Here is a 27,045-nt window from a genome sequence, read left to right as displayed (position 1 = left end):
CTTATTCATTGGCTTTCCATCTTCCTCTTGTGTTTGTCTCTTCCATGGAGCATAGCTTCTTTACCATCCTTTTGAAAGGATGACGTGCATCTTTCCATTCCTCACATTCAGTGAACTACTTTTTTTCTTTTGTTTTAGCACTCCTTGCAGAATGCATGTGTTTTCCTGATCTTTCCCCTGTGTGCAGTTTCCCCTTTCACTCCCTGGTCTTCTCCCCTGTGCTCTCCAGATTATTCTTTCATCACAAGCCTGTCATTGCTCTCCCCATCTCTTCCTGTCCCCCTTTACTTTTATCTTACACCTCCCTCAGTTGCTCCCCCGAACCTCCCTGGTTGCCTCCACCACTAGTTTATTTTGTTATGTGTACTTGCTCCCCTGCCCATCTGTTTTTTCCTTTTTTCCAGCATCAACAAAAAGCATTGGCAACGCTTTGCATAAGCTTTTTGTAAATTAGCAATGAAGATTTGTCTTTTCTGAAATCAGCCATTTTTTGGGGGAATGGAAGGATTGGATGGTTGCCATTATTCAAGCTGCCAAACTCCCCTTCATCTATATGTCATCTATGTAAAAAGTGGGGTTTGAACTTCTCCTTGTTGATGGGAGGCACCCACACAAGGTCAAAAATATATAGTCCTCTTAAACCATGGGTACTCGCAAACATTTGCCCAGGGTCCACAAAGTATGGTCTGTGGTGTGTCTGAGGGCCGCACTGATGCCAGAGGTTTGGAGGTAGGAGGTCTGGGAGGGTCAGGGATTTTGTAAGGAGGTCTAACAAATGTTAAATAAATGGGCAAGCATTTATTTGCTGGTTAATAAATGCTTTGCTGTTTATTTCACAAGTTTTATCTGAATATTGGAGCTCAACAACTAAATATCATCTTGTGCTGCTGTTCACCAGAGGGGCCGCATGTAAAGGTCAAGAGGGCTGCAAGCGGCCCCTGGGCCGTACCTTGAGTATCACTGACTCAAACAAATGATAAATGGTGTAAGGGCATCATTTTGGTAATATAATGAAAGTCCCTGTACTATGTGGATGGTTGCATCACCCTGCTCTTTTTAACTTTCTGGCTCCTTCAGTGTGTTTTCTTCAGTGATCTTGACGTTTTCGACACCACTGAAACTGAGTGACGAACTCTGCTGAACCAAGGGTGCACAGAAGTCTTTTCTCAACCCATACTTAGGGGTAACTACTGGCCACTCACTAGGCTTTTTTAACTCAGTTTGCGGAGGCTTCTAAGCGCAGATTCTGCTGCTTTAAAATACCCCCAGACATCTGACTGGATCTGGAGATTTTTTTCATCAACAGACCCCACGGGCTGTAGGTGGCTTCTTATGGCTCAGCAGTGACTTCACATCATCCAGGAAGTTATGGAGCAGAGTCGCATGTAAGCATCACCCCTGTGTGCTGTCAATGCCTGTGCTTCAATATGGATCTGGAGCTTCGTTTCCAAAGTTGTTGATTTTTCTAAACAGTCCAAAATTATTCAGACAGTGTGCTGGGAGAGATGTCACATCAAAAACATCAGGATTTAAAGCATGCTGTAGTTGCAGCAAACCAATGTTGACCACAGACCCACATGAGTTATGCTTATGGTTTTTAGGCTCTTGTCACAAAGGTGTGTGATAATTGTGCTCTTGTTCACCTGAAAGCCATCAGAGTCCGTGAGAGGGAGATGAAGCTCCAGAGCACAGGAGGAAGTTACGTTTGGAACAGAGGTCTTGCTGCCGCTCAAAGTCAAGGGTCTGTTTTTTGGTCACGAACATGGTCCCACGCAAAGGCCAGTTTCCACTTGAAGTCTTCCACGAAGTTGAAATAGCTTCATAAGTGTACGTAAGGCAAGCAGGACTCATCCCCATCCCGCCACTCTAAGTTTAGTGAGAAGTTGCAATGACAACGCTCAACGGTTCTTGCATTTTCTGACTTTGAGTCTGTCCTACATTTGATCCCAGCATTCGCTGAATTTCCGTGGCCATTGTCAACTGTGCAGCAAATCGTGCCTTCAAGTAGGCCATGCTGCACCTTTTCCAGACACTTAATGGCTCTCTTTGGCACACCTTCAGGCCCCACCGACTACAGGAACCTACCGTTGAACTTTTGCCAGTAGGTCTTCACCTGATGGCCGACTGTACCCTTGAACCATGTTCCCAGATACATGCTAGTCCAGACTTCTGCTCTGGCCACAGGTTCCATGCCAGTTCCTTCTGTGTCGGCACTGATAATATACTGTACAAGCACTGACAGTGGATCCAATTGTGATGTCAGCCCTTGACAGGCTATGTTGTGCTATGAAATTTAAAAAAAATACAATTAGTGATTGTATAGCCAGCTTTTCAGCCTCCGGCTCTCCCACAACTCCAGTAGTATCAGGCGTGAGAGGCCCTCTTCAGCTCTGATGTGGTCGAGGTAAGATCTGCTCCCCCTTCATTACACTAATGAAGAGCTTTACTTAGATCTGCAAAATGCCAGTGGCAGAGCTAGACTTACCAATTTTCCCACTAGCAGAAGAAAAGTGCTTCTTCTGCTGTAGTGGTGTAAAGAGCAGCAGAATTGCTTGATTTGCAACTGGCTAAACTGTAAACTAAAGCCAATTTATTGATGGAAATTCTTCAGCCAGGCCTGTCTTCATCTGAGGCACGACTACCATTTACAGAGTCCTTTTATGGACACTCTTGTGGCCACTTGGTCTAAGCCATGTTCAGCCATACAGGGCAGCCACTCTGGTAGGCGACCTGTGGCAAACATCACAAGTCAACTCCTGGCAACCTAGACTTTCTGCTGAAACACCCAACATCTGAAAGCACTGTGGTGCAGGCATCTATAAATAATGTCATCTGAATTATTTTCTTGTGAACCCCCGGATCGGGAGTTAAAAGGTGTATATGCTTTTGGTAAGAAAATGTTTTCCCTGGTGAGCCTAGCTATACAATTTCAGACTACGGTGTGTGTGTGTAAAGGCACCATAGGGATACATTTGGTGCATATGCCATTGTTGTCTTAATCTTCCTAAGGCATCTCTCCCAGCAGTATTTTACAGTATTGAATAACCTCATATTTGGCCCACTAATGCGTGCATTATCAAATATTATTTCAGAAACTTCCATATGACCTGCTGGCCTTGAAACTTAAAGCGATTTGTTAGACATGTCTCACCAAGACAGGCTTGGCTGGCTACAGCTAAGATGCCTTACTTCGGCCTTCTCAGTTCACACTCTCTCAGTAAAATGGTTGCAAAGATACTCCTTAATCTGGTTGGCTGAGGAGTTTATGATGTGGAACTCCTTTTGATTAGACCCCAACATCCATCTAACTTCCAAGAACCAGTTATTGGCACTTGTTTGTACTTCAAACTGAAAGCTTCCCATCACGGGCTGATGGAGATGACGTCCTTGGAACAGGAAACCCTGTTGGTGTTATCCTCAAGCCTAGGACTTTTCCTTGGGTAAGAAGTCAAGGGTTATGCTCCATTGCTTCTAACCCTTCATGTCTAAATTGAGAAGCTGAATTCACTCAGAGCAGGGGGAGCTCCTTGACCATAAGGAGACATTGGAGAGGGCCAGCTGAGTGAGACCTGTGGGGCACAAAGGAAGAGTCTGCCCTGGAGCCGCAAGGGACTACAGCACACCTGACCTAGCCCAAACCAAAGAATACCATACATTACAAGAAGCTCAAGAAAGTGCTGTAGAAACTGAAGGAATGCGTCTGTTGGTAAGCCTGTACTTCCCCAGTCAACATGACCACCTGCACTCCTGTCTGGCAACCTGGTAGTGTTTACCCTGGGACTTGTGACATAGTGGTGGAGAAGAATTATTATTATTTTTTAATTATTTTTTATTGATTTTAACATGTATAGCAAGAATAGTGGTGGAGAAGATTGACATTTCTTTCAGGCAGGATTACACTGGTAAGTACAGACAATGCGACAATTGGGCACTACTTGCAAAAACATGGATATGCACACTACCTCCTCGTTTTGTCTTTTTTTTTTTTATGGAGTTTTATTTAGGCGCAAACTTGACCCGAAGTTATCGGGTATCAGAGCGCTTTACATGAGCACCAGTTGTGTTACATGAGGACACATGCATTTCTGTTGAGATTAAGTGATTTACCCAGGATCACCGGATGTTGGGCGTCCTGGCCGAGTCTCGAACCCGGTTCCCCAGATTGGAGGTCGACCGCCCTAGGCGTTAGGCCAACTCCTCTCCCTGTGTCTTCCTCATCACTAACCACATAAGCCTTCACCCATGATGCGGGCAGTACAATTGGCCCCAAATCTATCATATGTTCTTATTTTTAATTTCTGGAAGCATCACATGCTTCCCCTTTACTATCCTGAAAACTTCCTACTTCCCACTTGGAGAAGAACTTCCCGATTGTGCTACTGTTTCCATTTTCATTCTCTGGGGGATGGGGATAAATATATGGGGTGGATTCCCATCAATTGCTCTTTGTTATGCACATCATCTGTCAGATTATGGATTTATTCTTGTGCAATAGGTTTAAAATATTTCACTGTGTGTTCTGTTTTTTCATACTTGCTGTAGCTGGAATGTTACTTTGTGTGCAGCCCAATCCTGTCCTGCCTGGTTGGTCTCTGGCTGTTGAGGGTTCGAAGACTTTACATTTCGCTGTTACGCAGGCGTTATCAGCAATCATGGTACGGTGCCGAACCTAATTGCCTCATTTCCAGTGTGGCATTGGCTTAGTTACTCCTGCTCTTTCTTGCCAATGCTGCTTCTGGGCTATCTTCTCCAGTGTTTTTGTTTGGCTGAATGGTGAAGTGTTGGGCTACTCTTATTCCCTGCTTTGTTGGCTGTGTTGGTCATTATGTGTGGCTGAACGCTTGCCTGTGTATTCTGAGTGTTTTGATCAGCATACCCATGGATGTGGCTTCTAAATGCAGGACACTGTCAGCAACACCCTACCAGGTATGTTTAAGTTCAAGTGGTTGGCTGCCATCTCACTGCCGGCCACTTTCTGCATATGGCTCAGCTTGTGAATCTAAAAACGAACAGGAAGCAAAATGAGTGGCTATGGTAAGTAAACATGTTCTAAAGGAACAGAGTGCCAATTAAGGAGTATTTTGTAGATAATATAGGAGTATACATACTTGGGTCCAATGAAATTTTTTTTTTAGGTCTAATGATGAACTTCTTTGTATCCTTTGAATGTTGTGGGACTCTTTGTTTTAGGGAGGGTACTGTAAATTGTGTGGTGTCTAGATGTCTGCAATGAGCAAAGTCAGAAAGTTGGAGGGATGTCTTTCATGGATGAAAGATCCACGTGTAACATCCTGAACGCTTGTAAACACAGCTCAGAATTAAATGTTATTGTTCTTCCTTCAGCACAGACTTTTGTGGCGTTTGTGTTTCTTCTATCTAGGAGTGAAATCCCATCAGTGCCAGATATGTGGAACCATGTTTTCTCAAAGCGGAAGCAGAAATGCACATATAAGAAAATATCACACGCGGATTGGGGCTACTGGTGAGTAGAATGGCTGGAGCAGTTAAGTTCTTCCTCTTATTTGGCTATGTAGGGGAGTTTAGCTGTGGTAACACCTGCCTGCCCCCGTTTAGCCATGTACACAAGTTTACCAAGGCTATACATTCTCCTTTTTGATTAGTACAAGAGTTGAGAGCAATGTTTAACCACTACCCCTGTTTGTAGGTGTAGGGCTATTTATCCGCATCAGTAGGGTTCTGTTATGTTTGGATTGTATGCCTGCCTATCACCACATTCCTCCCTGGAACACAGAATGTAGAGTGTAATAGGATTTGAGAGTAAGCTGCGAAGAGTTAGTAGCAGCTGATTGTAGCTGTGTATGTTAATGAACTTACCTCGGCTACTTACCTCACTTGGATCCATGGCATCGGTTCTATATGTTCTTTCTACACGAGGAGTAGGAGAGATCTCTCCTTCCTCATGTGGCTAGGTAAATGTAAATGTAAATCGATACTTGTATAGCGCACTACTCACCCGCAAGGGTCTCAAGGCGCTTGTACGAATACCGCTGTGGAACCCATCCTGGCTTTCCCTGTGAGGCGTCCACTCCTGGGCACCCCCAAGGTGGAGGCCAGGCATCCTTAGCGTTGTGGGGGCCGTTGTGGAGATTAAGCAAGCTATTGCCCAGAGTTGCAGAGTGGGACTCCATGATTGGAATAGGCATCGAGGCTAGAATTATCAGGTCTGTGGAATTTTTTAGCCCAAGACCCGCCGAGTCGGGGAATTGAACCCTGGTCCCGGGCTAGACCTCTGCATCAGGGTCTGCCGCTCTAATCATTGAGCCACACTTCTCCACGCCACACACTCCAGGTAGGAGTTTACCAACAGTATCAGTTTCCCTCTGGGGTACTTGGGAGAGTTTATCACTCACAGCAGAGCTCGCTTTGGGGTTTAGAACAGTTTGATAACTATGTCAGTGATCTGCTTGTTTGCGTGTGGCAGATACTCGGTAATCAGCTTTATGGAAGCAAATACTGAGACAAACAATTATTAATCACGACACCCCTTGGCTGTTGTGGTTGACAAGTATTCCACATACATATCCACACAAAGTATTTGTGCTTAAACCACAAGGAATACAAAAAGTAGCTAGACCCAGTGTTTACACATAACACACAATTTTTCTAGACATTTAGGAGGAGGCTCCTCCATAGGAAGTGAATATCTGTTCTATGACGCGACCATAATAAAAATGTTTGAAGAGATCCAGTGAAGTTTGACTAGGTACCCCATTGTTCCAAGAAGAATAAACTAGAACAAAGAATCCCCAGATTGAATACCTCAAAGCAAGTCTACACAGTGTTGGACAGAATGAGGCAAGGGGCTTTGGTGGGTGGGCTAATGGCCAGATTATAGTTTTAAAAGATCCGGGAAAACATTCTCAAGCTTCCAAGAAGCCTTACAAGATCAAATTCTAACTCCAATGTTATATAAGATATATTCCTGTAACTTTTGTGCTTCTGCCACCTCCGAGAACTGGTAGGAGTCGGAAAAAAGCACCATTTGGCAGTTTTTCAAAGTAGATGCCTAATAGATATGTTTGCATTACTACTTTTTTACCCATTTCTTTTCATTACTTCCCATTTCCATTTACTTCTCTTATGCCTTCCTTTTTGTTTGCATATTTCGGTGTTTGTACTCAAAGGCCATGTTTTGGTGAATGTTGTTAACACTTGATAAATTTGATTAAAAGCAATTTTTATGGGGCTGATGGTTATTCACTTAGAAACAAGCTGCAGATATCTTTAAAATGTGGTACAAAAGGGGGTGGTGATGGACGGAGCATCAGAACCAATCAAACACTCACACCCAGTCAACAGATCTGGGTTTGATCCATCACCGTTCTTTAGCCCACTCTGCCACCCCAGTTCAGACATGGCCATATGCAAATCAGTCTGACCCTGTGCCTCATTGGAACAGTCCAGCCCGAACTGCCAAGCCATGCCTTCCCTGGACCGGAAACAAGCTTCCTAGGACCGGTTTCTGGCATTTCAGCCGTCTTCAGCCAGGCTTGCTTGAATCCAGTGGCAAAGTGAGCAAGGGACTCACGTCTGACCATACCCTGCCAACTTGTGGCGAACAAAGCGGTACAAAAGGGGGTGGTAATGGACGGAGCATCAGAACCAATCAAATACTCACACCCAGTCAACAGATCTGGGTTTGATCCATCACCGTTCTTTAGCCCACTCTGCCACCCCAGTTCAGACATGGCCATATGCAAATCAGTCTGACCCTGTGCCTCATGGGAACAGTCCAGCCCAAACTGCCAAGCCATGTCTTCCCTGGATCGGAAACAAGCTTCCTAGGACCGTTTTCTGGCATTTCAGCCGTCTTCAGCCAGGCTTGCTTGAATCCAGCTCCGCTCGCAAGCACGCCATCGAACTCTGGGACCTCCTAGACTCCACCGCCCCCGACGTCGCCTTCCTGACGGAGACCTGGCTGAACGCCACCTCAGCACCAGACATCGCCATAGCCATCCCACAGGGCTACAAGATCTCCCGCAGAGACCGCACCAACGGAGTGGGAGGAGGAATCGCCATCATCCACAAAGACTCCATCAAAATCTCAACGAACACTGATGACCCCCTCACCACCGTCGAGCACATGCACTTCCAGATCCACACCGACCTCAACACCACCCTCAGAGGAACTCTCATCTACAGACCCCGCCCACAGTTCAGTGACACCATCGCCGACCTCATCAGCACCCACGCCCTCGCTTCCACGGACTACATCCTCCTCGGGGACCTGAACTTCCACCTCGAGAACAACAACGACGCCAACTCCACCGCCCTGATCGACAACCTCGCCAACCTCGGACTCAAACAGCTCGTAACGACACCTACTCACGTCGCTGGACACACGCTCGACCCCATCTTCTCCGCAAGCCCCCACGTCTCCTTCAACCACACCACCGAACCACACTGGACCGACCACAGATGCGTCCACTTCACCTTCAGAAAACCCACCACACACCACCGCACCCAACAGCTACCACGCCGCTGCTGGGGCAAAGTCACCGAGGACCAACTGACTACCGCCCTCGCCCTGAGACCACCCACCGACCCCACCGACCCAGACACCGCAGCGACCAACCTCACACAGTGGATCAACGACTGCGCCAACACCCTCGCCCCTCTCAAGACCTCTACAACCAACCACACCAACAAGAAAGCCGCCTGGTTCACCGAGGACCTCCGGATCTCCAAGCACACCTGTCGGAAGCTGGAGAAGAAATGGCTCCACGACCGAACACCAGACAACCACACAGCCCTCAAGAGCGCCACCCGCAGACACCACCAACTCATCAGGACCACCAAGAAGACCGCCTTCAAGGACCGCCTAGACAACAACGCACACAACACCAAAGAGCTCTTCAGCATCGTGAAAGAACTCTCCAACCCCAGCTCCAACACCAATGACATCCCGCCATCTCAAGACCTGTGCGACTCCCTGGCCACCTTCTTCCACCGCAAGATCACCGACATCCACAACAGCTTCAACTCCGACCCCCCCGCACCCACCACCGAGTCCACCACCCCTGCGACTACCACTCGCACCAGTCGCCTGACCGTCTGGTCCAGCGTCAGCGATGAAGACACCATCAAAACCATGAACTCCATCCACTCCGGATCCCCATGGGACCCCTGCCCTCACCACGTCTTCAACAAAGCCAGCGCAACCATCCACCCCACCTCCGGAAAACAATCAACTGTTCCTTCGAGACAGCAACCTTCCCAGAAAGCTGGAAGCACGCCGAGATCAACGCCCTTCTGAAGAAGCCCAAGGCGGACCCCAAGGACCTCAAGAACTTCCGGCCCATCTCCCTGCTCCCTTTCCTGGCAAAAGCGACCGAGAAGATTGTCAACAAACAGCTGACCCGCTACCTCGAAGTTAACAACATCCTGGACCCTTCCCAATCCGGTTTTTGCAGCAACCACAGCCCCGAGACCGCCCTCATCACCGCCACTGACGACATCCGGACCCTGATGGACAAAGGAGAAACAGCCGCCCTCATCCTCCTGGACCTATCAGCAGCCTTTGATACGGTCTGCCACCGCACCCTATCAGCACGCCTCCATGACGCCGGTATCTAAGAGAAGGCCCTGGCCTGGACCACATCCTTCCTCTCCGACAGAACCCAGAGCGTCCGCCTCCCACCCTTCCGCTCCAAAACCACTGAGATCATCTGCGGCGTCCCACAGGGATCCTCCCTCAGCCCGACGCTGTTCAATATCTACATGGCCCCCCTCGCCCACGTTGCACGACAACACAACCTCAACATCGTCTCCTACGCCGACGACACCCAGCTGATCATATCCCTCACCGAAGATCCGCACACCGCCAAAGCTAACCTCCACAGAGGAATGAAGGCCGTAGCCGACTGGATGAAGGACAGCAGACTGAAGCTGAACTCAGACAAGACAGAGGTCCTCATCCTCGGACCCACCCCATCAGCCTGGGACGACTCTTGGTGGCCCACGTCACTAGGCACAGCCCCGGAACCCACGGACCACGCACGCAACCTGGGGGTCATCCTCGACTCCACTCTCTCCATGACCAGGCAAGTCAACGCCGTCCCCGTGTCCTGCTTCAACACCCTCCGTATGCTCCGCAGGATCTTCAAATGGATCCCCCTCGACACGAGAAAAAACGTTACCCAGGCCCTCATCACCAACAGACTCGACTACAGGAACGCCCTCTACTCAGGGACTACAAACAAGCTCCTGAGACGACTCCAACGCATCCAGAACGCCTCGGCCCGACTCATCCTCGACGTCCCCCGCCGCAGCCACATCACACTCCACCTGAGAGGCCTGCACTGGCTCCCCGTCAACAAAAGGATCACCTTCAAGCTCCTGATCCACGCACACAAAGCACTGCACAACACCGGACCCACCTTCCTCAACAACCGACTCAGCTTCCACACCCCCACCCGAAGCCTCCGCTCAGCCAACCTCGCCCTCGCCACAGTCCCTCGCATCCGAAAAACCACCGCCGGCGGCAGATCCTTCTCCTACCTCGCCGCCAAGACCTGGAACACTCTCCCACCATCCTACGACAGACCCAGGACCTGCTGGCCTTCAGAAGACTCTTCAAGACCTGGCTCTTCGACCAGTAGCACCCCCCCTCCCCAGCGCCTTGAGACCCCCTCGGGTATGTAGCGCGCTTTACAAATGCAGTGATCGATTGATTGATTGATCCAGTGGCAAAGTGAGCAAGGGACTCACGTCCGAGCATACCCTGCCAACTTGTGGCGAACAAAGCGGTACAAAAGGGGGTGGTGATGGATGGAGCATCAGAACCAATCAAACACTCCCACCCAGTCAACAGATCTGGGTTTGATCCATCACCGTTCTTTAGCCCACTCTGCCACCCCAGTTCAGACATGGCCATATGCAAATCAGTCTGACCCTGTGCCTCATGGGAACAGTCCAGCCTGAACTGCCAAGCCATGCCTTCCCTGGACCGGAAACAAGCTTCCTAGGACCGGTTTCTGGCATTTCAGCCGTCTTCAGCCAGGCTTGCTTGAATCCAGTGGCAAAGTGAGCAAGGGACTCACGTCTGAGCATACCCTGACAACTTGTGAGGAACAAAGCGGTACAAAAGGGGGTGGTGATGGACGGAGCATCAGAACCAATCAAACACTCACACCCAGTCAACAGATCTGGGTTTGATCCATCACCGTTCTTTAGCCCACTCTGCCACCCCAGTTCAGACATGGCCATATGCAAATCAGTCTGAACCTGTGCCTCATGGGAACAGTCCAGCCTGAACTGCCAAGCCATGCCTTCCCTGGACCGGAAACAAGCTTCCTAGGACCGGTTTCTGGCATTTCAGCCGTCTTCAGCCAGGCTTGCTTGAATCCAGTGGCAATGATAAAATGTATCATTGGTAGGCTAGTTACTAAGATCTTGGTCGCTAATCTTATAATATAAAATACTGATAATACAATCTACGTCTACACAATACAAACAAAAGTCCTCATTATGAGTAGGTAAGAATTGCTGATTCGTCTGGTAACTACTCTTACCTGCTGAATAGATGCAGTGTTTCCGGGGACAAGTTCACTAGGTGAAACCTCTAAGTTCTTGCCTGAAAATGGCGCTATTTTAGCATTTGCATGCACAAAACAGTGCAGAGAAACAGATTTCCATTGTTTTTTGCCATTCTATAAGGGGTTTCATGCAATTGCAGTTTTGCATCCTAGAATTACTGCACCAAAATTACCGACGCACTCATAACAAAGGCCATGGTAGAACTCTAATGATGCCTCTACAGTGTTTGCTGAAATGAAGGTCTGGCTCCTCCTTTAAAGTTTGTGAAAGTCAAATTTATGATAAACATGCAAAAGGGTCAGCGCGATATTATACGCTGGATATTTGTGGAAAATACCGTGCACAACTTGATCCTATACTTTCAAAATATATGTTAATTTATCTCCTCTTGTATGCCAGAGTATCATCCCTAGGGTCGTTCTATTACTTTAGAACTCTGCCTTACAAATCACTTCCTTGGTTAAGGGGAGGATTTAACTCCAAATGTTTTCTTCCTCTTCATTGTTACTTTCATAATTGAGTGAGTTGATGTATGAGGTGATGCCTGTGACATAAAATACCCATTACAATGTTCCTAATAAAAAATGGAAACACCAAGTTGGGTGATGAGGGAGTTGGAAAGCCAGGCTGCCTTTAAATATAAGATGAGTAAAACATAATTAATCTTATATGCATACTTTAGATAATAGAATCTCCTCATATACTGCTGCTTCAGTTCCAGTTGAGGGAAATGCTCGTCCAGGCTGCAAATATACCTCTCATTTGTGAGATGTAGGTTGTGACTGTAGTATCAGTTCTCCCCTGGTCTGTAGTGTCGGTGTGTTTAGTTCCAGTCTTAGTGCACATTTTGAGTAGGGTCGAGCTGCAGTACCAGCACCCTCCAAGTGTGGAATGTAGGAGAGTTAAACTGCACCATCATTGTTTCCTTGCCTGGGGTGTAGATGGAGTTAGCTACAGCATCAGTTTCTGCTTTGTTGGGGCTCAATTGAGTTTGGCTGTTGTACTAATGCCCTCCTTTGTATGAGGTGCAGGAGGATTTAGTTGCAGTTCCATGGCCCCTTTGCTTGGGGCTAAATGATTGTTAGCTGCAGTACCAGTGCTCCCTTTGTGTGGGTTTAACAGACCTTTGCTGCAGTACTGAAACTACTTGTGAGAGGACAATTTTAACTGGTATTTCAGTAAACTATTTTCTTTGCAGTCTAGGGGAGAGGCTGCATGTCGCTGGAGATTCCCTTCTTTATTGGGGAGTTTAATTATATTATGAGCACTCCCTTTGTCTTGAGCGGACATGTTTATTTCCAGGTCCCGTTTTGCAAAGTTAAGTAGAGGGTAGAGACTGCGTTACTGTTGTAAGTTGTTTAAGAGACTTTACGGTGGTACCCATACTCCCCTTTTGTGCGATACAAAAAAGTTTCATTAAAGTGTCAGTACACATCCTGTGGGATTTAGGTAGCGTCTAAACTCAGGATCACTACTCCACTTTATGTGACATATAGGAGACTGTATATTATTAGCACTACCCTTCTGAGATGTTGGAGAGTTTAATATCATTACCTGCAATGCCCTTGTTTTGTAAGTACATAAATTCCTCATGTTTACATGGTTTCATTAGCAATGTCGGCAATCTTTTATAATATTTTAAGAGAATTGATCTGTTGTATCAATGTTTTGCTGTAATGCCCTGCACTAGTTTAGTTATAGAACCCAGTACACTTATTGTATTGGGTGTACAAGGATTCATCAGCAGTTGAGTATTTGAACCCTATTGACATTGTTAGTACTATTGTTACGCTGCGCTTGCAGGCAGTTTGGAGTGTTATTGGTATAGTTTGGACTGCCTTTCAGAAAGTTATAAAGTATCTGACTTTAGAGATTAAAACAATTGACAATGGTCTGTTTGTTCGATTTGGTAACTGTTTAATTTGCTGTGTTTGTGCAGAATCCTCCACTCCTGTTTCACAGCAAACAGACCAAGATGCTCTACATCCAACGCATCGAATGGTGATCTTGGATACTGGTGTACACGCCTACGAAGACTGTGTATCCATTTTACTGCAGTGAGTGCCTAAGAGGTCAGTGAGAGAGGCAACACTGCACCATCTCTTTATTAACTATTACACTTCAGAGTTTGAAAGTAATGGCAGGTTTGAGTGAAACAAACACTGGTATATTTGATCAAAGTCAGTTTCTCAGTGTCTCCCTTAAGACAGTATCCAGTTCTTTGCAGGAAAGTATCTCAACGAGACAGCAACTTCATCTTTTATTTTTTTGTGCAATTATTTTTCTTACTGATTTACATGCCATTTTGGTGTCCGTGTAGACCAAAGACAGTTTTTTATACTAAAGCAGTACAGAACTGCCTTTTTTAACAACATTAAAGCACCACAACCAGGTTTTCTAGTAAATCCCTTCCTCCATATTAATAGTATGTCCTTGCCCCTACACAGTGCTTGAATAGAAATTTGGATAACTGAAGTTAAGGGAAAGGATCTTCTTCTTCTGCAGATGCTCATTTGTCCTATTTCTACCAGACGTCCACCCTATGACTCAGGAAGAATTCTTTCAGAGGTTATTGTAAGGTCTAAAAACCCCTGAGGTTCTTCCATGGCCATTGAGAAAGGTCTACAATCTGTGTACTATCTTTCTTGATTTTGCCCAAATCAAGAATGGCTGACAGAAATGCCAAAAGACACACTGTTGTATCAGAAACTAGAATCCAAGGACTCGGAGTTTTGCCCCTGCATTTGCCACTGGGCACAAGACCCTGGTTTCCCAATAGGCATCTTTTTTGTGTGTGCGAGGTCGTAAGCAAGATGCTAGAGAGAGCGGTACCCCTAGTTAAAAGTTTTAACTTGGTTACTAACAACTTGTTTTGTCGTGTACTTAACTCCTGGTGCAATAGGGATGCCCGGGTTTAAGTCCTCTAGGGCCTGCCGTCTAAACATGTTGGTATCGGATCCTCACGACATGTGTCTCTTCTGCTTGGGGCACGCCCATGACCCCGAGGTCTGCCCCGATTGTCGGGCCATGGCACCGAAAGCGTTGCGGGAGCGTTCCTGAAAGTTGTTGGAGGTCTGACAATCGGTTCTGCGCCGATCGAGGTCCCGCTCCCGTGTGAGGTAGAGGGACCGGTCGCGGAGCCATCAGCATCACTCGTCGGAATTGGGGACAGGTAAGTCTAGGCGCCATAAAAAGTCGAAGAAGCGACGATGCTCTTCCTCTACCCTTCACCGGTCGCGGCACGCGGTGGAGGGGGTGGGCTGTGACTCCCCCGCGGCTCCGTTGGAGCCTTCCATTGATGCCTGCAGCCTATCCACCCTTTCCGGGCTCGCACGCGACTTCGGACGAGGTGCAGGCCTTCATGTCAGCCTTGCGCCATTTGTTTGCCCCGCTGGGTCCCTCCGGAACGCCTTCGGGCCCCGTGGATCCGTCGGAAGGGTTTGCCTCCGTGCCGCCGCCTCTGGCCTCGGCTACGCCGGCACCATACCCTGCGGCGCCACCGGCTCCGGCCCTGGATCCGGCTTCAGCAAGAAAAAGAGCCAACGTACTAACTACAGTCGGACCACCTCCACACAAGAAAAGCAAGAGGATGGACCTCGTAGGAAGGAAGGTGGAAAGAAGCGCAGCTAATCAATGGCGCATAACTAATTCAAATGCATTGTTAAACAGACATGCTTACCAACATTGGGAGGAGGTAGGAGAATTGTTACAAATCTACCAAAACAATTCCAAAAAAGAGCTAGCCACCTGGTAGAAGAGGGTAAAAACATTGCAAATACATGTTTAAAATCAGCCCTCGATGCTGCTGAAACATCTAGCAGACAAATGATGATTGGCATCACAGAAAGGAGGAACGCATGGCTTAGAATCTTCAAGCCAGAAGTGCAAAGAACATCATTAACTCACCATTCATGGGGATCAATTGTTTGGAAGTGTGGTTGATGAAAAGCTCAACCAACTCAAAAAGGACAACGAAACTGCAAGATCCATGGGGGCTCTACAGTTCAGAGGCATCCAAAGAGGCACACCATCAAGGAGACCAGCAGGGAGAGGTACCTCACATCAGGGTTACCAGCAATCCTACCAAGCGGCAAACCAGGGCGCACAACAGGGACAGCAACAAAGCTGGCAATAACAAGGGAGAGGATCATTTTGAGGGTGTCCCCGTGGCAGATGTCAGCCACAAAGAGGTGGACAACAAACCTCTACTAAGTGACTGCGCTCACAAAAAGCAGTGAGAGTACACACAAAAAAGAAGCATATACAAAAACAGAAGCAAACCAGTTTACAGTTTCTCCAACATACCACCCCAGTAGGAGGCAGACTAAGATTTTTCCTGTAAAAATGCAGGGAAATAACCACAGACAAATGGATTTTAAACATAATATAGTACGGTTACTGCATAGAGTTAATGAACCAGCCTCCAAACAGGAGGCCAAAGCAAAGGACACGTTCAAAAGTAGAATTATCTCACCTAGTCAAAGAGGTGCAGGAGCTTCAGGGAAAACATGCAATAGAGCACGTACCACACAGAGAACGGAACAACGGAGTATATTCAACATACTTCCCAATTGCAAAAGTGGACGGAGCATTAAGGCCAATATTAGACCTATGGTTCCTAAACAAGTTAATAAAAACACAAACATTTTAAATGAATACACTACAAGAGGTGCTACCTCAATTGCAAAAGAGAGATTACATGGCAACAATAGACTTAAAGGATGCGTATTTACACATCCTGATGAACACAAAAGAATGTTAAGAATTGTCGTGGACAAACAACACTACCAATTCAAAGTGCTCGCTTTCAGGCTAAAACCAGCATCAAGAGTGTTCACAAAGTGCCTTGCAGCAGTAGCAGCACATCTCAGAAGGCAAGGAATTCCTGTTTACCCCTACTTAGACGACTGGTTAGTAAGAGTAAACTCTTACAGCCTATGCAAACAGCATTTACACCAAGTGATAGAGACACTAGTTCAGCCAGGTTTCTCCATACATTGGGAAAAGTCATCAATAGAACCAGAACTCCTAAAGGTGATCTTAGGCGCAGAGATAAACCCTGTGTTAGGGAAAGCATTCCCGAGCGAGAAAAGGAGATTAGCCCTATTGAAGGAGACTCATCTATACCAGAGGGGGTATCATCTGACAGTGAGGACAGTGGGGAAATTACTAAGAATTATGGCCTCATGCATCCATTTAGTTCCCAATATTCGTCTACACATTAGACCATTTCAAGAATGGCTCCAGACACAATGGTCACAGGCTACAGGGAGTTGGGAGGATCTAGTGGTTGTCACAAACAGAGTTCTTCAAGAGATGGCATGGTGGAACAAAACAAACATAGCACAGGGGAGACTTTTCACACAACCAACTCCAACAGTGACCATAACAACATAGGATGGGGAGCACACATGAACAATCTCAAAGTAAGGGGATTGTGGACACCACAGGATGTTGTGAAACACATCAATATCTTGGAACTAAAAACTGTGTTCTTAGCCTTGAAAGCCTTTCAGAAAGAGCTCTACGTGAATAGGGTGTTGATATAAATAGACAACACTACAACAATGTTTTACATAAACAAACAAGGAGGGAATCAGTCTGTAGCACTCTCAACTCTAGCTCAAGAGATTTGGAGATGGTCAATCCCAAGACAAATAGACATTTTAGCAATACACCTACCATTGAAAGACAATATAGAAGCAGACAGACTGAGCAAGCAAACAACATCATCCCACGAGTTGGAACTGAATCAAACAGAAGTACAAAGAATTTTCAAGAAATGGAGGACACCACAAATAGACCTATTTGCAACACCCCACAATGCAAAATGCCAAAACTTCGCATCTAGGCGACCTTGCAACCAGTCCCTAGGGAATGCGCTATGGATAGACTGGTCAGGGATATTTGTGTATGCTTTTCCCCCAATACCATTACTGAACAAAGTGATTAGCGAATGCAGAATCAGCAAGATGACAATGATTCTCATCGCACCACAGTGGGCCAGATAAACTTGGTTCTCGGAACTAATGGAAATCTCTCAAGGAACAATGCACAGACTTCCAAAAAGGAAAGATTCGGTAACAATGCAAGACAGGAAAGTGCTTCATCCAGAAAAAGAAAGCTTAGGTCTATCGGCATGGCTCCTGAACACTTAGAATTCACACATCTCAAACTACCAGAAAGCGCAATGTCTGTCCTAAGAGAAGCTAGGAAATCAACAATAAGAAAATGCTATACAGCAAAATGGAAAAGATACACACAATGGTGCCTTAAAAAGCGTCTTTCAAGGAAGATTACAAAAGAAAGAATAGTGCTAAAGTACCTGACACATTTACTACACAGTAAATTATGTTTTCAATCACTAAAAGTACACTTAGCAGCAATTGTAGTGTATACAAGAGGGGAAACAGGGAAGAGTTTCTTCCCCTCACATGTGGTCAAACTGTTCCTAGAAGGAGCAAAAAGAATTGCACCGCCAAAAATGGTGCCAGCACCAACATGGAATCTAAACATAGTTCTAGCACAAATGATCAAAGCACCTTTTGAACCACTACACAAAGCAATGCCACAAATGCTCACAATACAACAAAATTTTTAGTGGCAATAACATCCCTACGTAGAGTTAGCCAACTACAGGCACTAACACTACAGGAACCCTACTTCCAACTACATAACAACAGGATTGTGATGAGGACAGATCCACAATTCATACCAAAGGTGATATCAAGATTCCACATAAATGCGAGTATACAGATGCCAAGTTTCTTTCAAAATCCAAAGACCAAAGCGGAAAGAGCTTTGCACACACTTGACGCAAGAAGAGCAGTCATGTATTACGTCGAACGAACTAAGGAATTCAGGAAAACAAAACAGTTATTTGTATCCCTTGCAAAAAGTTTTCTAGGAAGATCAGTAACCAAAAACACAATTGCAAGATGGATACCACAAGCCATACAATTGTGCCACAAGCAAGCAGGACAAGCTTTACAAGGTGCGCCACGGGCGCACTCAAAAAGGAAGAAAGGAGCAACTATTGCATTTCTGGCTAACACTCCAATTCAAGGCAGCTGAATGGCTGCAACATGGTCTTCAGTACAAACTTTCATCAAACATTACTGTGTGAACATTCAAATGAACAAAGAAGCACAAGTAGGACAAAAGGTCTTACAGCACCTATTTACAAACCAAATTTCATCTTCCACCCAGCCACCTCAAGACTAGCAAACTGCTACAAAGTCTATGCACAGCATAGTGAATCCAGAAAAGATTCACGCTGCAAAACGAATAGTTTCTTACCTGTCGGTGTGGTTTTGCAGCTTGAAGAATTTTCTGGATTCACTAGTGAACCCACCCTCCTCGGCCAAGGAAGAGAACTATAAATCAGGAGGAGAAAATAAGAAAAAAAGAATCCGAAGATGGCTACCAAAGGTGGGAGCTTCTGGAGGAAGCCCGTCGACGTCACAGAAGGGCAGCAAATGGTACTATGTCGACGCCCACCAACAACAACAAAAAAAGAGAAGAAATACTACAATTCCGGACCCAACCACTAGATGGCGGAATAATGCACAGCATAGTGAATCCAGAAAATTCTTCAAGCTGCAAAAGCACACCGACAGGTAATAAACTATTCGATCTCTCTCACGTTACTAGAGCTGCTTTAGAGATATGAGATTGGCTGGCACTCAGTGCAGGGCTGCTAACTTTCCATCACCATACACTCCCATCTGTTTCAGTCCCTCAGGCTTCCAAGCAAAGAGACAACTTTGATAGATTAAGGGAGGGCAATTACTGCCCACTGCTGGGCATGTTTAAATCATTTGAAGAACGCTACTTGGAGAAAATTGCTGAAAAGACATGCCACGATATTGCAAATAAGGCACTGGGTACTTCAGTCAATGAAAAGTGGCAGCCCCGGCCACTCACTCCACTTGAAAACTTCATGAAGAAGTACAAGAAAACCAAGGGACGAATATCAGATCTATATTCTGTTTTAAGTTAGAGGAAATGTCAACAGCCACAGAGGTACTAGAAGAGATGAGGTAGAGAGTTGGGTGAGGTAATATCCGTGGAGGAGTGGGAGCATTTTTCACCGGACTTACCTAAATAATGTAGAAGCGTGGGTCACAGGGAAGAGGTGGGTAACTGGTGATGCACTGGTACCTTACATCTGAACGCCTAAAGCAGAAGACAATGCAGCTAATGAAAGGGGGCTTGCTCCTCAAGAAACATCTACGAAACACAGGGCTTCTCTCGCAAACATTGTAACATATGGAAGTCTTGGCAGGAGCCCTTCGAACTCCAATAGTCTCTCTGGAGAAGGGGCCCTCTTAAACTACAGACTTGGTTATTTTACATTATATCTTTGGGAGTTACTTTCTAACTTTTGTTTTTATTACCCAGTTTGTATAGGTGTCTGCTAATTATGCCTGATTCATCGTTCTGTCTGTGTTTTGTATGAAAAATTTAAATGAAACTCTTTATTAAAAAAAGAGACTGAACGTGGGGATGGAATATGGAGATAATCTACACATCAGTATTTTTGATCTTTGGTGATACTGCCTTAGCTGCTGGGAATACCAGTAGAATGAAGTGTGTTCACTGCTGATAGAAAGTACTGCTGGGTGGAATGTGTTATTGCCTGTTGGAGCATTCTCTGCACACTGCTAACTTGCCTCCAGTGTTCTTCTTCCGTTAGGAGGGCCCAAGTGTGAAATAGTTCTATTTTAAGAGAAATGTGTTACTGGCCTCTGTGAAGGTTTTTTTTAATTTTTAGAGTACGTACTCCGCTTCCCGCTAATTTAACATATATATCTAAATAATCTTCCAGTAGAGGTCAACCCTTTCCTATGAGCGACGGTTTATCCTGCCTGTTACCAGCCAGATTAAAAGAATGGCCATTCTATTTCCGTTAACATATTTGAATGATGGCTGTAGAGGGCTTCACAGAATTTCTTTCATGTGAATAGAAAGAACACCTCAAAAGACATATGCTTTATATTTTTCATCCGTCTGTGTGATGTGTAGAGGTGTTAAGTGATTTGATTGGACAATGTTCCTCTCCGGTATATGCCAAAATTTGGTAACAGAGAAGATTTAGAACCATACACTGAGGGTGGGGAGTTAAATTTCCCCTTGGACTTGCATTGAAGTTGAGGATGTCGCAGGTGTGAGAAAGCAGCAATAACTTCATTTTTATTTATAAATTGAGATTCCCTCAGCTAAATCTAGTGTTAAGTCTGTGTAGGCTAAAAAAACAAGTAGGAAACATCTCAAAAGTTGGATTTAAGTAAAAATAAATTATCTTCTGCTCTTGGATCACTACGCATAGATGTCAGGGCACTAGTGGGTCATATAGCTCTATAAAATAAATGTACCAGATTCTTTCTGGCACTCCCAGAAAATTAGTTTGGTCTAATTTTTCGCTATGGGAATTTAAACTCAATCAATCAGGGAATTTTAAAATGTGCTACTAACCCATGGGGGTCTCCAGGCACGGGGGAGCAGCTCCGGTAATTCGAAGACTCCGGTCTTGAGGGTCTTCCTGAAGATGTGCAGGTTGGGGGCGTGTCTGATGTCGATCGGGCGCTCGTTCCAGGTCTTGGCAGCGATGTAGGAGAAGGTTCTTCCACCCGTTCTTGCTCTGCGAATGCGCGGGGATTCGATGAGGGCGAGGTCGGCGGATCAAAGGTTTCTCTTTGGTACGTGGCGGGAGATTCTATCGTTAAGATATTGTTGTCCAGTGTTGTGGAAGCATTTGTAGGCGTGGGTATCTTGGAAGTTAATCTCTTCTCGACGGCGAGCCAGTGGAGGTATCGCAGGTGTTGGGTGATGTGTTCATGTCGTAGAATGCCGAGGACGAGTCTGACTGCGGTGTTCTGTATGGTCTGGAGTTTGCGGAGCAGAGACTTGTTGATTCCGGCATAGAGAGCGTTTCCATAGTTCAGTCTGCTGAAATCTTTTGTTGAGCTGCCTCGGCGTGGGGGGAGGAGAGGCTAAAAGAACTAGAGAAACGTCATGCCACCTGCATTGTTAGTCATGGGTGTATGCGTTTCTGGAAGTGTTCTGCCTAATAGGTGCGAAAAGCAGTTTGCTGCTAGCTTAGGAGGGGAGCTATGCGCCCGACAGCAGAGTTCAGAAGTCCAGCCCAAGATGGTTCTGCTTCCCTGGGAACGCAACAGTAAAATCCCAGCTGCCAACCATAAAGCACATCAATTCATATTTTACAGCTATTTTCACGTCTTTAACTTAAGTAGCAGCTCCGGTATATTCTAATTAGAAGTAATTTACATTCAATTTTTCCTGGAAAGGGTCATCATCCTTCTAAAGACAGGGCGCTAAGTGGAAGCGGACATGACTCCGATTGATGAAGGCCCATATGGCGGCCCTGCTTGGAGTATGCCCATAGGGCGCACTGGGAACCAACGTACATCGGAGCACTTCCCAGCTTCCTCTGTGGTACCAAGTGCCTTGGCAATGCTACACGACGTACAAAGAACGTACCACTGTGTCATGCACAACCAGATGGAACTGTCAAACACGAAATAATTTTTTGCTACGTCATCAAAATGCAAAACTGGATAGGCCGGGATTACTCAAAATATTAAGTAAAATGTGAACATTAGCTCAATTGTTTAGCATGATAATTTGAAATTCCCTTAAATTTAGAGTTAGTTCTTTCTGCATATATACTACATATGTTGTTGGCAATCTTTATGCAAATATAATTTTTTACCCTACTAAGATTTAAAGTAATACACATCTGTGTTGCTGAATTAATTATGCTTTGGGGACATTGAATCAGCCTTTGTACACACTTTTTATTGTTAAAGTGTTATAGACAATCAAAGAGAAAATGTATGCCTTGGTACAAATGGGGTCACTTGGTAATGGTTTAGACATTTAAATGTGCATCCGTGTTACTTGTGCTCCAAATGGGCGAACTTTTCCCTGTCGGTTTCTGCATTTCAGGTGCTGGTGATATAAGCGGGACGAGCTGCCGTGATAGAGGACACTGACCCGTGGGCAGTCCTGGCTACGTGCATACTTCATCCTGTGCGCAATCATAAATGAGCCAATGTGCCACAAGCAGCCTAGGGAATACTGCACTGCCAGAAATATCCTCATACACAATAGAAAGAAAACTGCCACTAAGGACTTGTGTTGTTGAGGTTTGTATGGGCTGATGTTCATGATGGCCATGTCATCATTTAGACTGGGGAACACTGCTCTGAGTCCTTCAAAACAATACCCTCAACAGCTGCTGACTCAGATCTTTATTTGCATTCTCCGTCACCTAAATGCAAGTGTCACCTTGTAGTACATGCCGGTTTCTTGGCTTTGCTCCGCAATTCACGTCTCCCAGAAAGCACCAAGGGCCAGAAATGCACCTCTTGTGATATTATATGGGATACAGGTATTCATTTCTTTAAAATGCAGACTATGACGCACTTAAGGATGGAACAGGGTAAAAGATGTTCATTAGGGTGGTCCCTGAGCTGAAGGGGTGAACAAGCAATTCCCACGACCTCCCTCGTCAGGGTAAAGGGACCTGTCACCATGAGCATCAGTGCCCCTTGTTAGGAGGCTTCCCATAGTTTCATTAATTCATATTTAAATAACAGTTCATGTTAGGTCTGAGCTAGGTGACTAAGGTGCTATTTTCTATAAATAAATATTGTGTGCAGAATGTATCTCCCCGTTTCTGATTCTTTAGATTTATACAGACCAAGCCTTTATGCAGAACTAACATACAGGAGGTTCACTGTCACATAATGAAATAGAGAGGTGGAAGTTACTGAGAGCACAGCAAGCTAATATCTGTTCTAGCTTAAATCTTTGAAGAAAGTATGGATGCCTTCCAAGAAGGTGACTTCTTATCCGAAAGAAATCCATAATCCCGCTGCTAATCCGGATCGCTACTGGCACACGGTGTACGTATTGGCCTGGACAGCAAGCACTCTGAGATTAACCAATGAGATGAAAGGATCCTTCGGGATACTGCAACATTCAAGATGGTGGCGGAAGGAGTAAAGCTCACGTTCGGGAATGGTCCTGCAATTTGTAGTTTACAGGTTTGGGCAGGGGCAGTGAATATATGTAATGGATTTTTGGTGTAGTTTCCACACCTTTATGACTTGTACTTTCTCCGCCATTGACACTTCCTCAGGGTTTCTTTATTCATCATGGAAAGAGGCATATCTGAGCAGTTTCCGGTAATGACTACGAATGTTTCTCTCCTTCAGTGAACGTATGGCAGTCACTCCCGTGATGTACTCAGAACAGCTGGTACTGAAATAGCTCAGTCTTTGAAGTCTACCAGCTCTTTGTTAACTAACTCTTAGTAAAGTTATTTTTAAAAAAAAACGGGTATGGTGAGTCTATGGGGATGAGGTTGGAAGGCTGAAGGTGAGAGTCAAATCATTCTTCTCTGCGTACTTTTCAAATGAACGCAGCACTGTTTGTGAAAATGTTGAATGTCCACTTATGTTGGTAGCAATATACTGGTTTGTACTTTTAAAAAAATTTTTATTAGGGAAGGGGCGGCAGGGGTCCACAAACATCATTAAACTCGTGAGATGGGTGCCCAGTCTTTCAGAAGTGAACTGACACAGTAATCCAGGGAATCTTCAGGATGCAGTCAGAGGACATTCTGCTACAACAGACCAAGTAGGAATATGCAGACAGTTATCACCCCAACAACCCACAGCCTGCATCAAGCTGAACTGCAGGAGACCAACAACCCTCGTTACAGTGTAGGATAACTTAAATCCCCTCTTCCTCCTGTTGTACTGAGGGCGAGGTGCAGGAAACTTCTCCACCCCTCGTTGCTTCTTATTCCTCCTGACACAGCATAGTGCAGGAGGCCTAAAATATTCTTGTCCATGAGGGTTTTGAACAATCCTGGGCTACTTGCTGCCTATCTCGGGCAGCAACCCAAATGACAAATGCTATCCCTGCCTCCTGGTGGAAAGAGAGTGCATGACTGTTCTCCGGGTCTTTGACAATAAAGAGAACCTTGTGGGTCAAAAGAGAGGATATAGACACCCCTCTTCCTGCCTCCAGTAGCAAATACTTTTGTGTAACTCTTTTCTCTGACTTGGAGACACTTTCTGCCTCCACTTCCGCTCGCCTTCTATGAACCTCTATGCCTCTTTATTTGTGTCCACAGCAGGGAAAAGATGTAGCCGAGTACACATCAAGCGTAGAAGGCATGACACCGCATAAACGGTGAAGAGGAAACCAGGCCGTGGGAGGCAAGTCTTTGTAAAATACTGGAATACTGTTAGCTATAAAAGTTTACTAAAGGAACCAACCCTACTAAGGAATTTGGGCTTGAAGCAGGGCTGAAAAGGTAAGTGTTATAATAATGGCCACTTCTGGTTTGTTTCTACTCAAAAGCCCACTGAACTCTGCACGGGCCACAGGGTCTCAGAACAGACTACGGAACTGCACGTTTGGGCTAGCGTGTGCAGAACATCTAGGTGGAGATTTTCAAACCTTTTACGCTGGTTGTGCGTCACGAAACTGACACTAACCAGTGCAATTTTTTTTGTTGCTATTTTCTTTACAGCGCAAAATTTTGTTTGCGCTGGAAAGCACTCTCTAAGTAGCGCAAAGTAGCGTGAAGCACTGCTTTGCGTTACTTTGCGCCGAGGAGGCATTACATTGGTGGTACATGGGCGTTCATATGCAACGAACCATGCCTTTTGACGCAAAACCATATTTACAAAGATTTGTAAACATGGGTTTGAGGCATGTGAGCAGTAGATCACATGCTTTGCATACTCCTGCCATCTAGTGTTGGGTCTGAAGGTTTGCAAGTTGTTTTTCTTCGAAGAAGTCTTTCCAGTCACGAGGTAGGTGACTCCTCCTTTCGGGTATAGCGCACATGGGCAGAGACTCCATTGTTAGATTGTTTTTTTCCGCCATTGGGTTCAGACGTGTATTGCTGCGCTCCGCTTTGAAACCTTTTCTTCAGGTTCTCCTCGGTGCGCAATCCACTCTACCTGCGTCAGTATTGTTTCGAATGCGTATCCCACTTCTCTACGTATCGTATCTATTTCGATCAAAGATCTTCGGGAAAGCGGTCCTGCAAAACCGCGTCCACTTTGCAGTCGATGGAACGGACTCCATTCAAATCCTCCCTCGGTGCCACGCCAAGTATCTTCGCACCGACTCACACGAAGTGTGCAACTTGTGCTTGTCTCCGCAACACAACGAACAGGACTTCGACACGTGCAGATCGTTCCGATCGAAGAAAATGCTCCGTGATCGTCAGGCTCGACGTCACGAAATGCACTCAAAACGTCGAATACACGCCGGACATCTTCAGCAAAGGATCCAAGCACGAATTTGACGCACAAGGGGCCAAGGAAGAACAAGAAGAACTTGCCTCCATTCCAGAATCAGGCTCCGAGATGGAAGAAGACTTGCCACAAGGTCAACGCCCATGAGTACCGAACGCCCCCAGACCCAAACTCCAACTCAGCCGAAACAAAAGGCTGCAGTCCCACCCTCGCCTTCGGGCCACGGTCGGCATCAAGATGTTTCTGACGCCCCACCCTCTCGCTAGGCACCGAAACACGTCAGTAAGCCTTCCGGCTCGGGATTGAGTCTGCCAAAGCTAAAAACTGCTTCGTAGCCGAATTCATTGACACCAAAAACAAAGCCTCCTTCGGCACCGAAACCTTCCGTGCCGAAAAGTCATTCAACCCCAGCACCGAAATCCTCGGTGCCGAAAACTAAAATTGTTTGTCCGAAGCTGCAGGATCCGATTGTTGATGCCCCAACACCCAAATCGGACCCAAAGCAAAAAGTTGATACAAATCCAAATACAGGACGTGTTCTTACTAAATCACCTCAGAAACGCAAACCGGAGTCTGAGGACATTCTTTACCATATTCCTTTGAAGAGGAAGAATGTAGGTACTAACCCCTCCCCCCTCCTCCTCCTCCTCCACCACAACGTTCCCCTACACCAGCTTCTCCACCTTTGCATCATTTAATAATTACACCAACTAACTCTCCACCTCCACCACCACCACCACCACCGCCTGATGATGATGGAGATGGGGGTGGCAATATTTTACCAGTAGACCCCTGGAAGGATTATAACACGGATTCACCTAGAGATAACAATCCAGATCTTTACACTGCAAAGCCTTCCCCTCCTGATGACAACGTAGGATATCTCTAATTATTTGCTAGAGCTGCAGAATATCATGGGGTACAGTTACACAAGGAATCTCTAGAGGAAGATGTCTTATTTGAAACACTTAGTAGCACACAAAGGGATAGCCACACTCTACCTATGCTTAAAGGTATGATGAGACATGCCGATGATATCTTTAAAGATCCAGTGCGTGCTTACATTCTCACCCCCAGAATTGATAACAAATATACAGCTGCTCCCTCAGATCCAGTCTAACTAGTAGCAGCCTAAGCAACAAATCATTGGTGCATTGCCAACACCCAGGCCCTGCTA

General features: G+C 45.9%; 1 protein-coding gene across 3 annotated transcripts in view; it reads left to right on the top strand.

The window, feature by feature from the left end:
• ZNF410 (zinc finger protein 410) overlaps window positions 1–23,252 on the top strand; it is a 138,718-nt gene extending 115,466 nt beyond the window's left edge. For 2 of the 3 annotated variants that reach the window (XM_085626784.1, XM_085626786.1), the window contains 3 exons: window positions 5,381–5,482; window positions 13,499–13,616; window positions 22,531–23,252. In XM_085626784.1, the coding sequence (XP_085482910.1) occupies window positions 5,381–5,482; window positions 13,499–13,616; window positions 22,531–22,540 (230 nt within the window). In that variant the 3' untranslated portion in view covers window positions 22,541–23,252. Of the gene's footprint in view, window positions 1–5,380; window positions 5,483–13,498; window positions 13,632–22,530 lie in introns of all 3 variants that reach the window. The other variant, XM_085626785.1, reaches the window with a different exon arrangement.
• The last annotated feature ends 3,793 nt before the right edge of the window (window positions 23,253–27,045 follow it).

This window comes from Triturus cristatus, chromosome 9 (assembly GCF_964204655.1).
Source record: "Triturus cristatus chromosome 9, aTriCri1.1, whole genome shotgun sequence".
NCBI classification, from domain to species: Eukaryota; Metazoa; Chordata; class Amphibia; order Caudata; family Salamandridae; genus Triturus; species Triturus cristatus.
The sequence above is the reverse complement of the archived record's forward strand: the minus strand, read 5'-3'. Positions and strand labels throughout refer to the sequence as shown.